Consider the following 17,782-nt stretch of genomic DNA (forward strand, 5'->3'; position numbering starts at 1 on the left):
ATTTGGCAAGAAACACTGAAAAAACGTGACCTCAAAAATGGTGCCAGAATGCTGAGATGGTGTGCGTACGACACGGAATTTATTCCAAACAGAACTGATTGTCGATTTAGGGGTTGGATCTCAAAAGGTATAACCAATTACTACACTTTTGTACACAAGGGGGCACTCAAGAGCTTTGAATCTGTTCAGAAGAAACATGGCTTGGATAAGAGTGATTTTTACAGGTTTCTACAGCTTCGACACTATATAAATCAGACTCTGAGCGGTGCCTTGTTTTTGGAGTCTTCAGACCTCATGAGGGTGTTCTTGTCGGCAGGAGACTCTCCTACATGCAGTAGGATTATCTCTAGACTGTATAATGGTCTCCAGCAGAACACAACTGAAAATACGATATATGTCAAAGAAAAATGGGAAAGAGAAGGGAATTTTACCATAACTGAAGAAGAATGGGAGAAAACTTGCAATTCGCTTTGGGAGTCAACATGTTCAAACATGTGGAGAGAATTTAATTGGAAAAATCATATACGGTATTTTATAACACCTCTGCAAAAGAGATATAGAGGCACAGGAGTAGACTGCTGGAGATCATGCAATCACAATGCAGCGAACCATTTTCATGTGTTTTGGGAATGTCCAGTTCTAGATACATTTTGGAAGGAAATACATGATCATTTGGAAGCTGTTTTTGGGATCATCATCCCCTTTCAGTTCGATACATTATACCTAGGTAACCTCCCATATGACTCATTTGATGCTAATGATAGAAAATTAATTCTGACCCTCCTGGTCGCTAGCAAGAAGGCTATCACTAGAAAGTGGCTGCAGCCACAACCACCCACAGTAGAAGAATGGATCGAGATAATCCATGACATATACAAGATGGAAAAATTGACATACTCACTCAGATCACAGGAAGAAAAGTTCCTCTGGATCTGGACTAAATGGACTGAATATATTGCACCTGTCCGATCAGACTTTTGCTGAATAGGTAGTTTGTCATCACTCATCCTGTGCCTCTTCCTACTTTTGTTTCTATTTATTTTTTCACTCCTCTCTTTTCTTTTATTGTATCTTGCCGAATGTATGACCCTGTTTTTGTTTCCAAATAAGTGTATTGTAAGTTTGTGAAAGCTCCCCCTTTCCCTGCAAAGCTGCCCAGATGTTTTTGATTTTTGTTTTTGTTTGTTTTTGTTTTTTTTTGTTTTTTCTTGTCTGCTTTTTGTTTTTGTCCTTTACAAAAAAAAGAGAAAATGTAATTTTGGTCACCATTGAGCACATAGGAAACATATCTATATATTTATATATTATATGTAATTGTTATTCACTTGATCATATGTTGTGAAGATGTTCATAATACTTGCAAACGATGACCAAAATAAAAACATAATTTCAAAAAATAAAAAAAAATAAAAGAAACATTAAAAAATAGAACAGTCTAAGCACGAGGGAGCCGAGAATGTTCCATAACTTTTTTCATTCACTTTATATATATATATATATATATATATTTTTTTTTTACCTTTATGGTGTTAAATATACGTTTAATTACTCATATAATGGACAGTAAAACAATAAAAATAGATTTCAATTTCTTCCAGTCACATAATAAACAACATAATAGGCTAACATTAAAGGGATATTTCACTGTCCAAAAAACCTTTTGTCATTTGATCTACTCAGGCTTATGTGACAGTTTTTAAGTTGCTCGATTCAGTATTTGATATTCATTTTACTTCACAGCCCGGGCAGAGGCCTTTTTTTTGTAGCGACGAACGGTTCTCGAGTTACATGGATTACAGACATACACACAGAGACGTGGTGTATTTATAGATGGATAGATGAAAACAGTAAATGGAAAACCATGAAAAGTGCCAGTGCATTGTATGAGATTGACAAATACAGAAGAATACTTATATTTGTCAATCTTTTTGGCATTCTAAAATATCTAGTTATGCTAGTTGCAAGATTAGACATTATTGTGTGCATTTGGCTCATTTGTTGCAGCTCAAGGCAAAGCGGAGGTACAGGAACAGTGCTCCAGACTGGGGAACGTACTGTAACCTCAACGAGTTGGGTGAGTGGTCCGTCCGTCACTAATATAATAATAAATAATAATAATAATAATAATTGGGTTATGATGTCACCCTGTCATTGTGTTCCGTAGGAGTGTACCGCCGGGACAGACGGTGCAGCTACCACGTGGAGCAGCGCTACAGAGGTACTGCTCTGAATGTAGTCATCCTTTGTTGTAGTTCTACTTTATTAAGGTGTTGTAGTCCTACAGAGTTCTAGTTGATTAAGGTGTTGTAGTCCTACAGAGTTCTAGTTTATTAAGGTGTTGTAGTCCTACAGAGTTCTACTTTAGTAAGGTGTTGTAGTCCTACATAGTTCTACTTTATTAAGGTGTTGTAGTCCTACAGAGTTCTAGTTTATTAAGGTGTTGTAGTCCTACAGAGTTCTACTTTAGTAAGGTGTTGTAGTCCTACATAGTTCTACTTTATTAAGGTGTTGTAGTCCTACAGAGTTCTACTTTATTAAGGTGTTGTAGTCCTACAGAGTTCTACTTTGTTAAGGTGTTGTAGTCCTACAGATAAGGTGTTGTAGTCCTACATAGTTCTACTTTATTAAGGTGTTGTAGTCCTACAGATAAGGTGTTGTAGTCCTACATAGTTCTACTTTATTAAGGTGTTGTAGTCCTACAGAGTTCTACTTTGTTAAGGTGTTGTAGTCCTACAGATAAGGTGTTGTAGTCCTACATAGTTCTACTTTATTAAGGTGTTGTAGTCCTAGAGTTCTACTTTATTAAGGTGTTGTAGTCCTACAGATAAGGTGTTGTAGTCCTACAGAGTTCTACTTTGTTAAGGTGTTGTAGTCCTACAGAGTTCTACTTTGTTAAGGTGTTGTAGTCCTACAGATAAGGTGTTGTAGTCCTACATACTTCTACTTTGTTAAGGTGTTGTAGTCCTAGAGTTCTACTTTATTAAGGTGTTGTAGTCCTACAGAGTTCTACTTTAAGGTGTTGTAGTCCTACAGAGTTTGTTAAGGTGTATAGCTTTACTTTGTTAAGGTGGTGTAACCTGTAATGAATCAGCTGAATTACTTATGTAGGCGAGCTGCGAGCACAGAGAACAAGTTGACACCAGGCAGTATCACACGACAAGTTCTGAAGTTGATTAAAAACACAGAGCATGTACAGTACTTACAGTACTTAATTCACATTACATGACCTGAAGATATGAGTCACAACAGACACAGATATAGAAAGTGACAGCAACTTAGTGTATGTATAAGTAGATGATGTTTTATTGGTGTGTTTGGCCCGATAAAGCAGTGGGCTATATCACAGCAAGGGCAGTGCATCTGTACGCTTACACAGATGAGAGTAAATCATTACTTTACTAGTACATTGTAATTCAGATACAGGTCAAACCCAACAGGTAACTGTTCAGCCAGTCATCCAACCCCAGTACTAGATCTATACACACCATGAAACACTGTGTTGATCTGCAGGCTTTCAAGTGGACCTGCAACATACATGTCACTCCCAACGGACTCAGAACGAGGCAAGGTAGTTCTTTTATCACTGGTAGATTTATTGTCTGTCACACAATCAATCCACAACGTCAAACTGTTGTAAAATAAAGCATAAAACGAACATTCAGATTAGAACCAAACAATACCGAAACATTATCATAAAGAAACAATAACAAATGCAGAAAGGAAACAAACACACCTCACTGGCGCTGCTGCGTAAACCGAAGGGAATGAAAGGACGTCTTTGCCCTCTGAAGTGCCCATAAACGCAGCGACACTGAAATACAATTCATTCCATGAATAAGACATTTAAACCACACAATGTCAATATGTCTTGATGTAACGGTTACAACTCTAAACACACGAACCTGTTGGTCAGCGACACGCTGTAAACAAACCGCCCGGCATCTCTACGGAACGGAAGTGGAACAATGATTGTGAACCATCAACGATGCAAACCATATATGGGCATAGCACCGGAAATGACGGAACTTCAACTCATAAATATACCTTTTACTCAAATATATATTAAGAAAATAATAAACTTAGAAAACTAACAAATTGCATAATAATTACAACATGACAGCAGTAACACTCCCACCTTGACTTGGGATTACCAATCAACTTTCAATTTATTTCACATTTGAATGTATAACCTTAATTATAACCTTGACCGTTGACACTTCAACCTTTAGTTCAACCGGTTGTTTACAAACAAATCTTATGAAAACAAATGAAACCTTTTGTAACATGAACAAAATAAACCCATGTAACAAACTCTTCAATTATGTAAAATAAATAATGCATAGCAAAATATGCCAAATTGTGGCTCCCAACATTTGAACTTTCCCTTTAACCTTCTTTCAAATTGGTGTAACCATTTCCTTTCCTTGCAAGCTGCATAAATTGAAGTTTGAAGCATTCGTAAGTGTGAAACGAGAGTCAATGTTGACCATCAATTTACGGTTAATAGCTCATGGATGAATTGGACTAGACTTTCCAAATTAATCAAAATGCAAAGTGATTCAAACGCAATGGTGTAACTTTAACAAATGATCATGGCATATTTAATTACTAGTCTTAAAATCTTTGTACATTTGCCCAGTTTTAACTTCCTACTTTGTATCTTAATTCATATGCAACAATTGTAGAGCACCATATAACGTAAATGTAAAGTACAATCACTATTTGAACAAAATGTGATCTGAATTTGCTTTAATTAAATCGACATTGCATCTCTCCTTCTGTTTTCTTTGGATCGTTATTCTTTAATGTCCATCTAAATTATAGGCAACATTTGTCATCAGACAGGCTACGTCAGAGGAGGCCTTCTGGTCTCTATGCTACCTGTTCGAAGGCCAAATCGACCAAAATTTTAAACACATAAATGTTACTTCAAAACAAGAACCCTAACAAAAGAGGATGTGCAATTTTACCTTGTTAAACTAAAAGGAGCAGTGGGTGATCAGTTCTTGGTCAGGTGGTCTACCACTTTTTCCTCCCACCGTAGCACATTGTAAAAGCACCCCCTTTCTCCTGTGCTTTCTTTCCTTCCTTTTTGATTTCCTCTTTCCTCTGCAGTTCCTTGACTTATTTCTGTGCTCCTTCATTTTTGGAATCCTTGCATTTGTGGGCCCTTTGTCCTTCTTGTTACCCTCTCGTTTCATGGGGCTTGGTTTCTCGGTGGACTTCTTCTGGCCTTCTTTAGCTGCTACTTTCTTGGCAGCAGGCTTCTTGGGTAGATTATTGGCAGCAGGCTTCTTGGCTGTCACCTTCTTGGGCTTCTTAGCTGCAACCGGCTTGCTCACTTTACCTTCTTTCGTTGCAACAGTCCTTTTCACCTTCACTGCTTCTGCCTTCTTGTTCCCCTGGAAGGCGACAGAAGCACTGCAGGTGCCTTTGACGTGTACCAGGCTGTCTTTAGTGACCAGGCCGTTAGTGGCAAGTTGCCTGGAAATCTGCGCACATGGTGGAACCGTTTCACCCGTCCTTACTGCAGCCTTGAACTCCTTGTTGAGTTCAGATGAAATGGAAGCAGACACATCTTTGCTCTCTTGGTGAGCCTCTTGTTGCTTCTTGTCCATTTCCTTCTGCTGCGTGCATGGACCGATTGGACTCCTCCCACCATAACTGGTGATGGTGCAGGGCACAGTCTCTTCCAGACATACATCTGTGATGTTGCAGATTGCCTCCTCCTGACTCACTTGGACATAGACATCATGGACAACATCCTCTGTAACTTTTACACACCTTTCTAACCTGCGACGCAAGTCATTTGGTGGAATTGACACTTTCCTATATGCATCATAAATCTTGTCCAACTCTTGTAGATCTCTAAAAACATTGGCATATCCCTTTAAATTAGTGAGTGGAGCATTGTTGACAACTTTCCTTGTTGATCTTACTTGGGCTTTCCAGTGTGCATAAACACACTCAAATTTGTATAACAAACCCTTTATTTCTTTGGTTTGCAAACTTTCCTTAAATTCATTACTTGGTACTGTGGTTTGGACTGGCCCTTTAACTTGTGCAGGTTCCTTTTGTGCAGGTTCCTTAGATGTCCTTAATTCACTTGGTGACATCTTTCCTTATAACCTACACCCTTATAACCATACACCTTAAATGAATTTAAACCATTACCAGTCCCATTGAATGGGTCAACTTACGTTTGCATTGAATACAACAATCTAAGACATAATGCAACACTTTAAAGACCACAACAAATGTCCATTAACGACTCGTTGCATGTTGCGCTAATCATTTACATAACAATGCGCCGTTTCTTTCCTTCTTTAACGTCTCTTTTAATGTCCCTTAATGTTGAAAACATGTTCTTATTTTCTTAACTTCAATGTCCAAAAAATAGTTTCCTCTCAAATGAAGCAAACAATTCGAAAAAGGTGATAACGAAATGCACTTTAAAGTTTAAAGAATGCAATCACCTTAACCCCACACAGTTCCTTGTTCACTCTGTCCATATGTCACTTCAAACGCTAATTTCGTTTCGACTGACCTTCAGATGTGACTGTTGAACTTGTGGTGAGTGTCTTTAAACTTAACGTGAAGCGATGGTGATGGTGGGCTTTGTTGTCTGGGCACGACGTCATCGGGCAGGCATGGAATTGGAAGGGTTAAGCAGTCTATCATGCAGCTCTGTGTTGAACTACGAGACGAGTGGAAACGGTCCGTTTGATCCGGCTCCTTTCTCGCAGATCCGAGTTAGCTGCAGGGTGGCAGACTGTAGAACCGCGGCGTGGATGTCTTCTGTTGGACTCCACGCAGGTGGATTCAGCTTGAGTATGACTTGGCAGTCTGAGTTTGACTGTCACTCCCAACGGACTCAGAACGAGGCAAGGTAGTTCTTTTATCACTGGTAGATTTATTGTCTGTCACACAATCAATCCACAACGTCAAACTGTTGTAAAATAAAGCATAAAACGAACATTCAGATTAGAACCAAACAATACCGAAACATTATCATAAAGAAACAATAACAAATGCAGAAAGGAAACAAACACACCTCACTGGCGCTGCTGCGTAAACCGAAGGGAATGAAAGGACGTCTTTGCCCTCTGAAGTGCCCATAAACGCAGCGACACTGAAATACAATTCATTCCATGAATAAGACATTTAAACCACACAATGTCAATATGTCTTGATGTAACGGTTACAACTCTAAACACACGAACCTGTTGGTCAGCGACACGCTGTAAACAAACCGCCCGGCATCTCTACGGAACGGAAGTGGAACAATGATTGTGAACCATCAACGATGCAAACCATATATGGGCATAGCACCGGAAATGACGGAACTTCAACTCATAAATATACCTTTTACTCAAATATATATTAAGAAAATAATAAACTTAGAAAACTAACAAATTGCATAATAATTACAACATGACAGCAGTAACAATACATGTGTCGCATGCATAAGCAACCACACATACAACACAGTGTTACATAGAATAGATGATGGAAAAGAATATATCTTTCCATCATTTGTCTTGGAAATAACTTTGTGATCGTGAAAAATCATATCGTGAACCATCGTGAGTTGTGTGTGTCATTACATGCCTAGTGAGTAGATGCTGACAGTGGACAGTCGGTCCAGCAGACATGCTGGTGAATGTGAATACCGTACATTCAGCCTCGAGATAACATTGAAAAGAAAACATTATGATTATAATGTTCTAATATTTTTGACACTGCTGACAAGCCTGACATGCATGAAAGCCATATGTCCATGTGTTTACCTGTGTCTGTCTGTCTTTCTGCAGGACCAGAGCTCTCTCCTCGGTGTGTGTTCCCTCTCCAGCGGCCTCACACTCCTCTCTCTCCTGGGGTCTTTGTCTCCTGCATTGCCCCCCCTCCCTTAAACACATGAACCCTAGCATGAATCCATCTGCTGGGGCCAAACGGCAGCACTCCTCACCGCTGCCATCAGGCAGAAAACCTCTTATCTCCATATTCAAACCTTTTGCGTGTTTTTCTTTTTCACAAATTGGTGCTATACTTGATCATACTGCAGGTCGGGTAAATGACATGTGGAGGTTTTAAGACAAGTGGTTAAGCTTAATTTATACTACTTGGGCCTCGTGAGAACTGAGTACTACACCAACTCGCTCCCTAACAGTCCTGGAATTCTCTCCCTCATCACACGTTGTTGAATGCTGCTTATGTCTATTTTCTCTGCTGTGTATTCACCTTATGTTTTATTTTCTCTGCTGTGTATCCACCCGTGTTTATTTTCTCTGCTGTTTATTTCCCGTTCAATGTCTCCTGATGCTCACATGCTTTTGGAATTGCTTTCCCTGTATCGATCTCAGCTACCTGTGTCTTTCCAGATGTGTCAACAATAAGTCTCATGCTCATAATTAAGAGACATGGAATTTCATGCCACTGTATGCAACCTCGTCCTGCTTTTTACTGTGTAATAATATGTTGTGTAAACAAATGCTATTTGTACTCTACATTGAAGCAGTATTCATATGCTGGTATTTAAAAGCTGTTAAGTAAAAGCCATAATACCTAAGATAGAGGTTCTCATTTTCAGGTCAAGGACCAGCATATTGATGTATTTAGCCACAGGCTCCATTTGAAATTATTTTGTGCCTGCCCCATAAGAGACTTAATTGATTTATATATTTTTTTTTTACAAATACCTTACCTTGGCCTAACAATGGCCTAACCTAAATAATTAGTTTAATGGGGGGTTAGGGGTTTTGTGGCGTAATATATACGATCTGGTCCTTGGAAATTAAGTTTGACAACCAATAACAAACCCTATTGTGTGTGTGTGTGTGTGTGTGTGTGTGTGTGTGCCTTGCATCCATACAGACTACATGAAGAGCGCCCGCTCCAGCACCTGCTCCCTGAACAGTGAGAACCCGTACGCCACCATCAACGACCCGCCTCCTCCCGGCCTGGCTTCCAATAAGAACGCAGAGAGCAGCTACGTGGAGATGAAGTCCCCGGCTCGCCGCGACAACCAGGCCTACTGCCGCTCCAACGCCGCGGTGGTCACCACCACCGCCAGCACCGCCCCTGTCAAGAACGTCTATGACATGGGTGAGTTTAGTAACTGTACTAAACTCATTGACCGCCAATACCCCCATCTGGTGTCTGAAAAAGGTAATCCAGGATCGCCGATCAGACTATTAACATGGCGAGATTCTTAGTTTGAAAGCCGTTTCACTCGGAAGCCGAGAGTCAGGAAGTGAATTATCGCTACAGTATGTAACGGGTGCTTTGTTGTATTATTGACCTATTTCCCAAAATCTGAACTAACCCTTTAAATTTAAAAGACGACTTCACCCAGCGCAACCAAACACAACCAACCCTAAAATGACTTGTCTTTTAGTTCTACTAGATCTCTTCTCCACTAGTCCCTCCTTAATATTTAGTCTAGTTTTTATTTGTTGATATATATTTAGTCATCATAGCTTAGTTTTAGTTTAGTTTTCGCCAGTGAAAAGAAATGTAGTCGGCGAACACTTTTCGTCATTGAGAAAATCAACACTTGACACATACAATCTCTGTATCGTTGCAGAGCCCACCATCAGCGTGGTCCAGAGCTCCAACGGCATGGTGGTTCCCAGCTACCCCCAGAACCCCTACGACCTGCCCAGGAACAGCCACATCCCTGCCCACTACGACCTGCTGCCCATGAGGCACACCCCACCGCTGCCCGGGAGCCCCACCAGCTCCCTGCTCTAAAGCAGATGGATCTCAGACATGTTCATGTCAAGGACCCCCATATTGACGATGTTTTTTTGGCTGCGGACAACCCCCCACCTGAAAGGAGTTTGTGCCAAAGAAGGGATAGAAGATTTGTGTTTAAAATGCTCAAAATAATTCCACATTAAAGCGTTAAAACGTGGCACAATGCAACGCTTTTAGATTGGCTATTTTGTGTAGGGCAATTTGTATTATGATAATAACCAATTTAGCTGGAGACCCCCCACTGGAACCCCTTCAAGGACCCCTGGGGGTCCCCAGAACCCACTTTGAGAACCACTTCTCTAGACAAGACTAGGCCTAAACACATTGTGTGCTTGTATAAAATAGCCTATGTACAGGGATAAACGTGGTTAACACTGTAAAAAAGAAAATAAATGCTACGTTAACTAATTTCACTGGGGACCCCTCAAGGACCCCAGGGGGTCCCTGGACCCCACTTCGAGAACCACTTCTATAGACCTATAGGCCTAATCTAGACCACCCCCCTGCTGGCGTCCACAATGCATTGTGGGAGATGGTTTCTCCTTCTGGGTGACGAACTGCTGGGTGACTGGATAATTTTGTAACGCGGTTTATTTAATTTATTTATTTTGGTTTTCTTATTCAACTGTAGGATGCTGTTTGACTCTGAGGCCTATAGTTATATTACACGCAAACACAGTCACATAATATAACAAAAGTACGTATTGTACTATTGTGTGTCATGCACACACGCTCATGTACAGATCATCTAGTCCTACACGGAATGATCGCAGTTGTGACTGTGATGGTCAATGTCAATGAGTCTCTGTCTGGACACAACGGGGATGAGTGGGACAACACAGCCATATAACCTGTGATGGTCAATGAGCCTCTGTCTGGACACAACGGGGATGAGTGGGACAACACAGCCATATAACCTCACGTTGCCACCGGACGGCCAGTTACATGTTGTTCTGTAACTGATGTACATGTACTGTATAGGACAAGACTATGAACTGTGGACATAACACAAAGTTCAATTCAGTTTTGGACAACAAAAAAGGTGCATACATTGTGCAATTTGGGCAAGACATAATCACAAAGGCAAAAGGTCCAAGGCACAAGTTGTCAAGTCCATTTGACATAAAGAAGAGTCCAAGATGCTGGAAAAGGGGACAGGGAGAAGCATATATACCCCTGGCTCATTTAGCAAAGAATAGAAATAAAGAAATGATAGTTACAATCAGTTGACACTAGTGATTATTTCACACTTAAAAATACATCATGTAATTTATTTACACACATTTGTATGGCATACCCTCCCACATGTGACCCTAGCTCTCTCACACACACACTCACAACTAAAGGGCAGTCCATACTGTCTCCGACCACCGAACCTTTCGTCGGAAAGATCAGACTTAAATTATTTCTCCAAAGTAGAGTTCGGCGAGTCACAACATCTGGGAGTGCAGCTTTCAGAACAAAAAATCTGAGGAATGCGTTTCAGAAGTTGCGAGTGACGTCATGTTGTAGTTGTACCGGAGCTTTCCGGCGAAAAGTTCGGTGGTCGGAGACAGTATGGACTGCCCTTATCTCTCTCTCAAAGAAGAAGGCATTCTTAACAGTTCTTAACAGTTTTGTCGACTGCTTGCTTACAGCAGTGGTTCTCAACCGTTAAGGACCCCCATAACTCAGTATTGTGAGCTGTGACGGTAAACTATGAATCAGTATTGGCTTGGTGAACTTTGGTTCAGTATTGTGACAAGAAATACTGATGCAAGAGGAACATAACGAACTGCAACGTTCTCAGGCTGGAGAACTGAACAATTATGTGCATAGTTCTGCAATTGTTTTTACACTGTTTCTTATTTATTGTTTTATTTGTTTACATAAAAGGTCCTGTATTTTCTCTGAAATTACCATTTTTGTATGTAATGTATAAAAAATATAAAAAAAACCCACACACACACACACACAGGATAGCCACATCCCAATACTCAGACTTCCATAGGCTACTTCCTAATTTTCTCACAGAGGCAAGGAGGGAGGAGAGGAATGGAGGTGGTTGGTTGGCTGAAACTCATTAAAACCGGCAAAGCATCTGTGTCATTTTCGATCTTTGCGTTGGCTATTCAAAAATATACAAAGATGGCCCAGGCCGTAGCGTAACGGTCTGGGCACCGGACTGGTAATCCAGTCGCAGTGTGCCGCGGGTTCGACTCCCGGACCCGACACGGCCTTTACTGCATGTCATCCCCCCATCTCTCTCCCGTTTCCTGTCAGCCTACTGTCTGTCCCTTCAAAAATCAATAAAAGGCGTAAGCCGCAAAAAACATATCTTAAAAAATATATATATATATATACAAAGATATACAAGCTTTGTGAACTACTATAGCAGCGGCGATTACTTGTCACACAGCTGAATCGTTGGATCAGACTACAAAGGGTTGTCATGTGGAGTCGTAGAATGTACTGTATATACGTCATGCAATCTTCTGTGAAGGAGAGACGTGAAAGGGTACGATGCATCCTCGCTGATCCCCGCTCCGTTCAGCTTGGGGAGCCTTATCTCCACTAGCTTTCGGCTCCTCCAAAAGCAATTCGTGGGTCACGTTAAGGAGGCGAGGGGCGGCAGAAATCTGAGCATTGGGATTTAGCTTAAGTGTACTTTACACACTAGTGTTAATAGAGTCGTTTTAAATCTGTAAATCTAAATGCATGCCAGTGATGAATCAAAGTATAGTAGCTGGGGAATATACCTTCATGACCACTGCTTATTCTTTTTAACCGCATTATATGACTTATTTAAAACATGCTTTGCTGTAATAAATGTTTTATTGCAGCAATGCCTATCATTACTAACACCGTTCTGTCTACAATATTTCTATTCAGTATTTCACTGACATTTTCAAGACAGAATCAATGAAACCTTTGTAGTTGACATTTCTGTAATCATCCTTCTACACTGCTAAAATTACATTCCTGGTACTTGTATTAACCTTAATTGGATTATACATATCTTAAAACAGTGTTTTGCAACAATTTTCATATCCAGAACCCCCAAATTCTTATGTATTCGGACATAATATTAATACATAAAGATTTGTGGGTGCTCAACATAATAATGAATTAATAACGACGACATAATAATTAGGTCGCAGACCTCCGTCTCAAGCTCACAACGTGCGTCGATGCGACGCATTGTGAGCCTGAAGATTGGCTATTTTCAAATAGCTGAGGTATAAAAAAAATAGGTTTGAAATGGTTAAACTGATATTGATGATATATTTAAGAAACGTTGCTGGGGACCCCCTGGAACCTGCCATGTGAACATGTTCTATGTTGTTTGTTTGCAATCAGTTGCTGTATTCCACTCCTCATTGTATTTTCTTGTATATTATTGTCATCGTGTTGCCAATGAGGAATACGATTCTGTCTGTTTTGAACAAAGTCGATGAGTTCATTGCAGATTGTTATCGTTGCTGTCGGGCAGAAACCTTGTATGACCGAAACGATTACCTTTCAGGAAATGAAAACAAAGAACATGTGTCCATTTGAAAATAGCCGATGAAGGGGCACGGTGGCACAGTTGGTAGTGCTGTCGCCTCACAGCTAGAAGATCCTGGGTTCGATTCCCGCTCGGGACGCTGTAGGTGCTGGCGGCGTGTTTCCTCATCCACGTCATCAGTGCCCATACCCGAAGGCGGGGTTGGCGAAAGGGCCTTTCTGTGTGGAGGGGAGGGGAAAGGAACTGGTTGGAATAACGTGTTCCTTCCACGTGCTACGTCCAACCAGGGAAACTCCCCCCTGTCAGGTGTAAAGGAGCAACTTGGACACTCAGGCATGAAGGAAGCATGAGTTCAAGTCCGTTGCTCTCCCCTTGTCCCCCATATATGGGGACTAGGTTGGTGGAGGGTGTGTAGAGCCCAGGATCACATTAGATGATTGACACAGGGGTGAAAAATGGGTTACAAAATCGTGGGATAAAAAAAATATATAAAAAATAAATAAAAATAATAGCCGATGAGCTTGAACGTCGGTTGTTTTCGCTCGTTTTTAGAGACACTCTAGTATGACGGAGTAGGGCATTCGTTGATGAAAAAAATTTATAACCTTGATTGAGATACAAGGTTTCTGCCCGACAACATGCAGCGTCATTTGTGTCATGTCCTACAGCAAATAAAATTGCCGTATCTCAGGGAGAGTAGTGTCTAATCGTTATAGTATCTGTTTTATCTGTCATGGTCATTAGACACTGTTGCAAATTAACTAAAGTAAAAAGTAATATTACCTTTTTCCAGTAAGATGCCCTGAGGGCGAGAAGCGTCCTAAAGGGCGAGGTTGCGCTGAAACAACAGAGCTTCTTAATACGGCACAGTTGAGAAGCAGACTATTAATTTAGTGTCAGTGAGGTCAGATGTGGAGTTGCTGGCCGGCTCCATACCTAGTATCTCACTTGCCTAAATGTGCTGACCTCATCGCATTTGTGATGACGGCTATGGCCGTTTTTAGCCCAAGGAGTATTTTTTTGTGCAAAACTAATGCTTGGAATGGATTCAGCATCACCCTAGTTTGACACGTACTACTTAAAGCATGACGACATTTGCAATTATTTCCCTTATATTAGGTTGTTAATGGTATGGTCACATATTATGCGAATTATGAAAATTTCTCAACATATGCAAGTTAGCATCCGGCAGTTTCTACATGCTGGGGACCCATACTCAACATTTCTAACATAAACGTTAGGGTACTCAACATGCCAGGGTTCATATTCTGGCAAGTGGACTATTATCTAAAAATATAGCAGATCTACAAAGAAGATGTACAGAGGGGGGGGGGGGGGGGGGGTTAGAGAAGTCTAAGTATACGGTCAAGCTTACAATGAAGTTAGTGGTTAAATGTCTGAAAACATCTTCATCTCTTTCAGCTAGTATAGGGGTTCCTTGGCCTGAAAAACATGTGCAGTGAGTGAACTTTAGTGGCCAGTTATAATAATTGAATGGTTTACACATTTACACATTTGATGCTGAAGATGAGTATACTTGTCTTATATTGATATAAAAACGGTCTCGCTAATATTATAATTTTTTGCGAAAATTACGCTTCTGAAGAGAAATAAATGTTTATAATATGATCTGAGATTGAAAAGCGAGATATGCAATTTCCAGTTTACTTCCCGTATCTGCGTGAAGTGGGCGGACACATTATTAGGAGACCAGAAGAATGTTGGAGTCTATTTCCTAATATAATAGCCTGTGTGAAATCAGTATGGACTTGGACATACCATATTATTGATAAAATGTGTGTTCCAATTTTCTCTCTTTTTTGTGCTTTTGGGGAACGGAAAAAAGTGGAAAGAAATGTGAAGGTTTATGACTGGTGCGCTTTATTAAGATCAACTGATAACTTAAGATAGAGACAAATTGTACAATTTATCAATCTGTACAAAACACAAAACTCCCCCCTCACATTCAGCCTTCCAAGTTCTTTGAAATGACATCTTTTCACTTACATCTTTACACTGGAATTACAGTCGGTTATAATGACAGCATATTTCAATATAGTTTAAAAAAAAAAAGACAAATTAAAACAATAAAAATAACAGAAATAATGGAGGTATATGAGAAATGATCTTAATTCATTAAAAAACACATTTGAAATATAATATAAAATAAAAAGATCATTCTCTACGTGTCCAGAAACTGCTAGCCAGTGTGTCGGCAGAGCACGGGCTGGTAATGCCGTCTGTTAGAGAACGCCATTGGCATGGCCAGCCAGGCTCACACACTTCAACAGCTATCCATCTTCTGCCTCTAAACACACATCGACGTTCAGGCATACATATTAAAGTTGTTCCGATACCAGCACCGGAAAAGCTGCCGATACTGCCTAAAATGCTGGCATCTGTGAGTATGGCAGTCTATGCCATTCCGATGACTGATCATTTCATTTAAAGAAATATTTATGAATGTTTCGATTAGTTTTTTTTTACTGTCTTATACTATTTACATTATTAATTTGCCAATTTGTAGCTGCACAATTATTCACGGAATTTGGATTTATTTCTAGATCTGTGGTTGTAAAACTATTTAAGTTCAAGGACTGCCATAACCGAGTGTACAGTACACATGGAACAGTTCCATGTGTACTGTACACTCAGTTATGGTGGTCCTAGAAATTTAATATTCTCAGAGTTACAGACCCTTTAAGGGTATTGGATCGGTACTGACTGATACGCAAGTCATGGGGATCGGCATCGGGAAGGAGAAACTGGTATCGGTGCATCTCCAATATCACATACATAACACACACACACACACACACACACACAGTATGTCTGCCTAACACCGTCACACACCAATATAGCTACAGTAGAACGTGGAAGTTCAACAGAACAAATTCAGGGAGTGGAATAATAGTTTGTTACCATGGCTTTAAAGCTCCATCTATACCTTCACTCGATAGCATGGCTTGCCGAAAAGAGCAGATCTTCCAGATTAACACAGTGCGTCACATCAGCTTGAACATGTTATTTTCGACAAGCCACGCCGCCGTGCAACAAAGTATAGATTAGGCGTAGCCATACCTCAAGGACTTCACTGTGGTCACAAGTATCAGCCAACTGATTAGACTACTAATTAGTGTGTCATCCTAGCTGGCTATACCTCACCGTCACCGCTAGCAGACTGCATGAAAATAAATGACCATGGCGTGTGGAACTACATAAGGCAAAATGACACAGCGTTTAGAGGGGGGGGGGGGGGGGGGGGGCATGCGTTGTGTTGAAGTCAAGAGGCAGCTTGGTGTACATAGGCGTTACGTGATCGTGAACCAGGTCTGTTCGCTGCCCCATGGCTGTCGTTTTTATGTTTAACTAATTGACTCATTTTAGCCAGTGAAGTTCACAGAATGGGATGAGTTGTGAAGTAGGCACTGTGAAATGAATCTAGCAAGTAAGTACGTTTGTGGGCGGCAATCTTTTTTTGCAACAGCTGCGTACAGAGAGAACTCACACGAGGAAAACGTGGACTGACTGAAGCCCGATTTATACTTAAAACCGATTCATACTACTATTTTAGAGCCGAATAAAAGTCGGTTCGGCCTATTGTAGAGCCTACAATTTGACGTCATTTGAGGTTCGGGGGGGCGGGTACCGTCCTAAAGTCGGCTCTTCGATACTACAGAAAAATTCTGACGAGCCGAAACAGCGGTAAAATAGGAGTATGAATCGTCCCTAAGTTTCATGGCGGTGCCGCACGCCAAAAATATCCGTGTTTTCAACCGTGTTTCGGCGAGCGATACAGGCGTGCAATGGATTAAATATAAATGAGGCCTTAGAAGAGACAGCTTGGCAGAGCTAGAAGTGTCAAAAACAAGGTGTGAGGTCACTGAACTTTTGTCGTCCAACTAGAGGATCAAACTGCAGTGGACATGTAGCTAGAATGTTTTTACATCTAAAACAACGTTATCTAATCCAGTGGTTATAAAAAGTGGGGTCTAGGCACCCTCAGGGTCGCACCAAATGGATTTGGTTCCATTCGTACACTCAATTATGAGAGTCCCTGAAATTAAAACATTTGAGAAACACTCATGTAATCTAATGAAGAGGTCCAGTTTTATCATATAAACCTAGACTACAAAAAGTATGTTGACGAAAACAATACTCAGTGTAGGACTTCACACTCGGGGAAAACCACAAGACCAACTTCTACATTTGCCATTATGCTCGTTTTCTCAGGCCCTCGTCACATCACATGACCTCTTGTGAACATCATAGTTTAATTCAAAGGGAACATGTTTGATTGTATGTAAAGCATCATAGGAATGTCCTGTGGGAATACATCACTATGCAAACTGCTCTCTAAATAAAACCCCTACATTTGCTATACAGATGGTTGCCATTTTCTGCATAGTCATAGTTGTGTGTTTGCACTAAAACAAAAATGTATGCATAAAGGTAACGTGGAACAGTAAAGCTTAGTGAAGCAAATGCATTCAAATTCAGGTTGTCAACACAAGCAGGAACAAGGAGACGGTATCC

General features: G+C 40.6%; 1 protein-coding gene and 1 long non-coding RNA gene across 2 annotated transcripts in view; both read left to right on the forward strand.

The window, feature by feature from the left end:
- LOC310855215 (uncharacterized protein) overlaps positions 1-9,878 on the forward strand; it is a 114,518-nt gene extending 104,640 nt beyond the window's left edge. The window contains exons 21-22 of the mRNA XM_083760136.1: positions 8,875-9,105; positions 9,587-9,878. Of these exons, the coding sequence (XP_083616262.1) occupies positions 8,875-9,105; positions 9,587-9,753 (398 nt within the window). The 3' untranslated portion in view covers positions 9,754-9,878. The remainder of the gene's footprint in view (positions 1-8,874; positions 9,106-9,586) is intronic.
- A 5,232-nt stretch (positions 9,879-15,110) lies between these two features.
- LOC310878366 lies at positions 15,111-17,602 on the forward strand. Its single transcript, XR_014570894.1, has 2 exons — positions 15,111-17,142; positions 17,324-17,602. It is a non-coding gene; the product is annotated as an uncharacterized lncRNA (long non-coding RNA).
- Positions 17,603-17,782: the final 180 nt, after the last annotated feature.

This window comes from Protomyctophum parallelum (genome assembly GCF_964188405.1).
Source record: "Protomyctophum parallelum genome assembly, chromosome: 2".
NCBI lineage: Eukaryota > Metazoa > Chordata > Actinopteri > Myctophiformes > Myctophidae > Protomyctophum > Protomyctophum parallelum.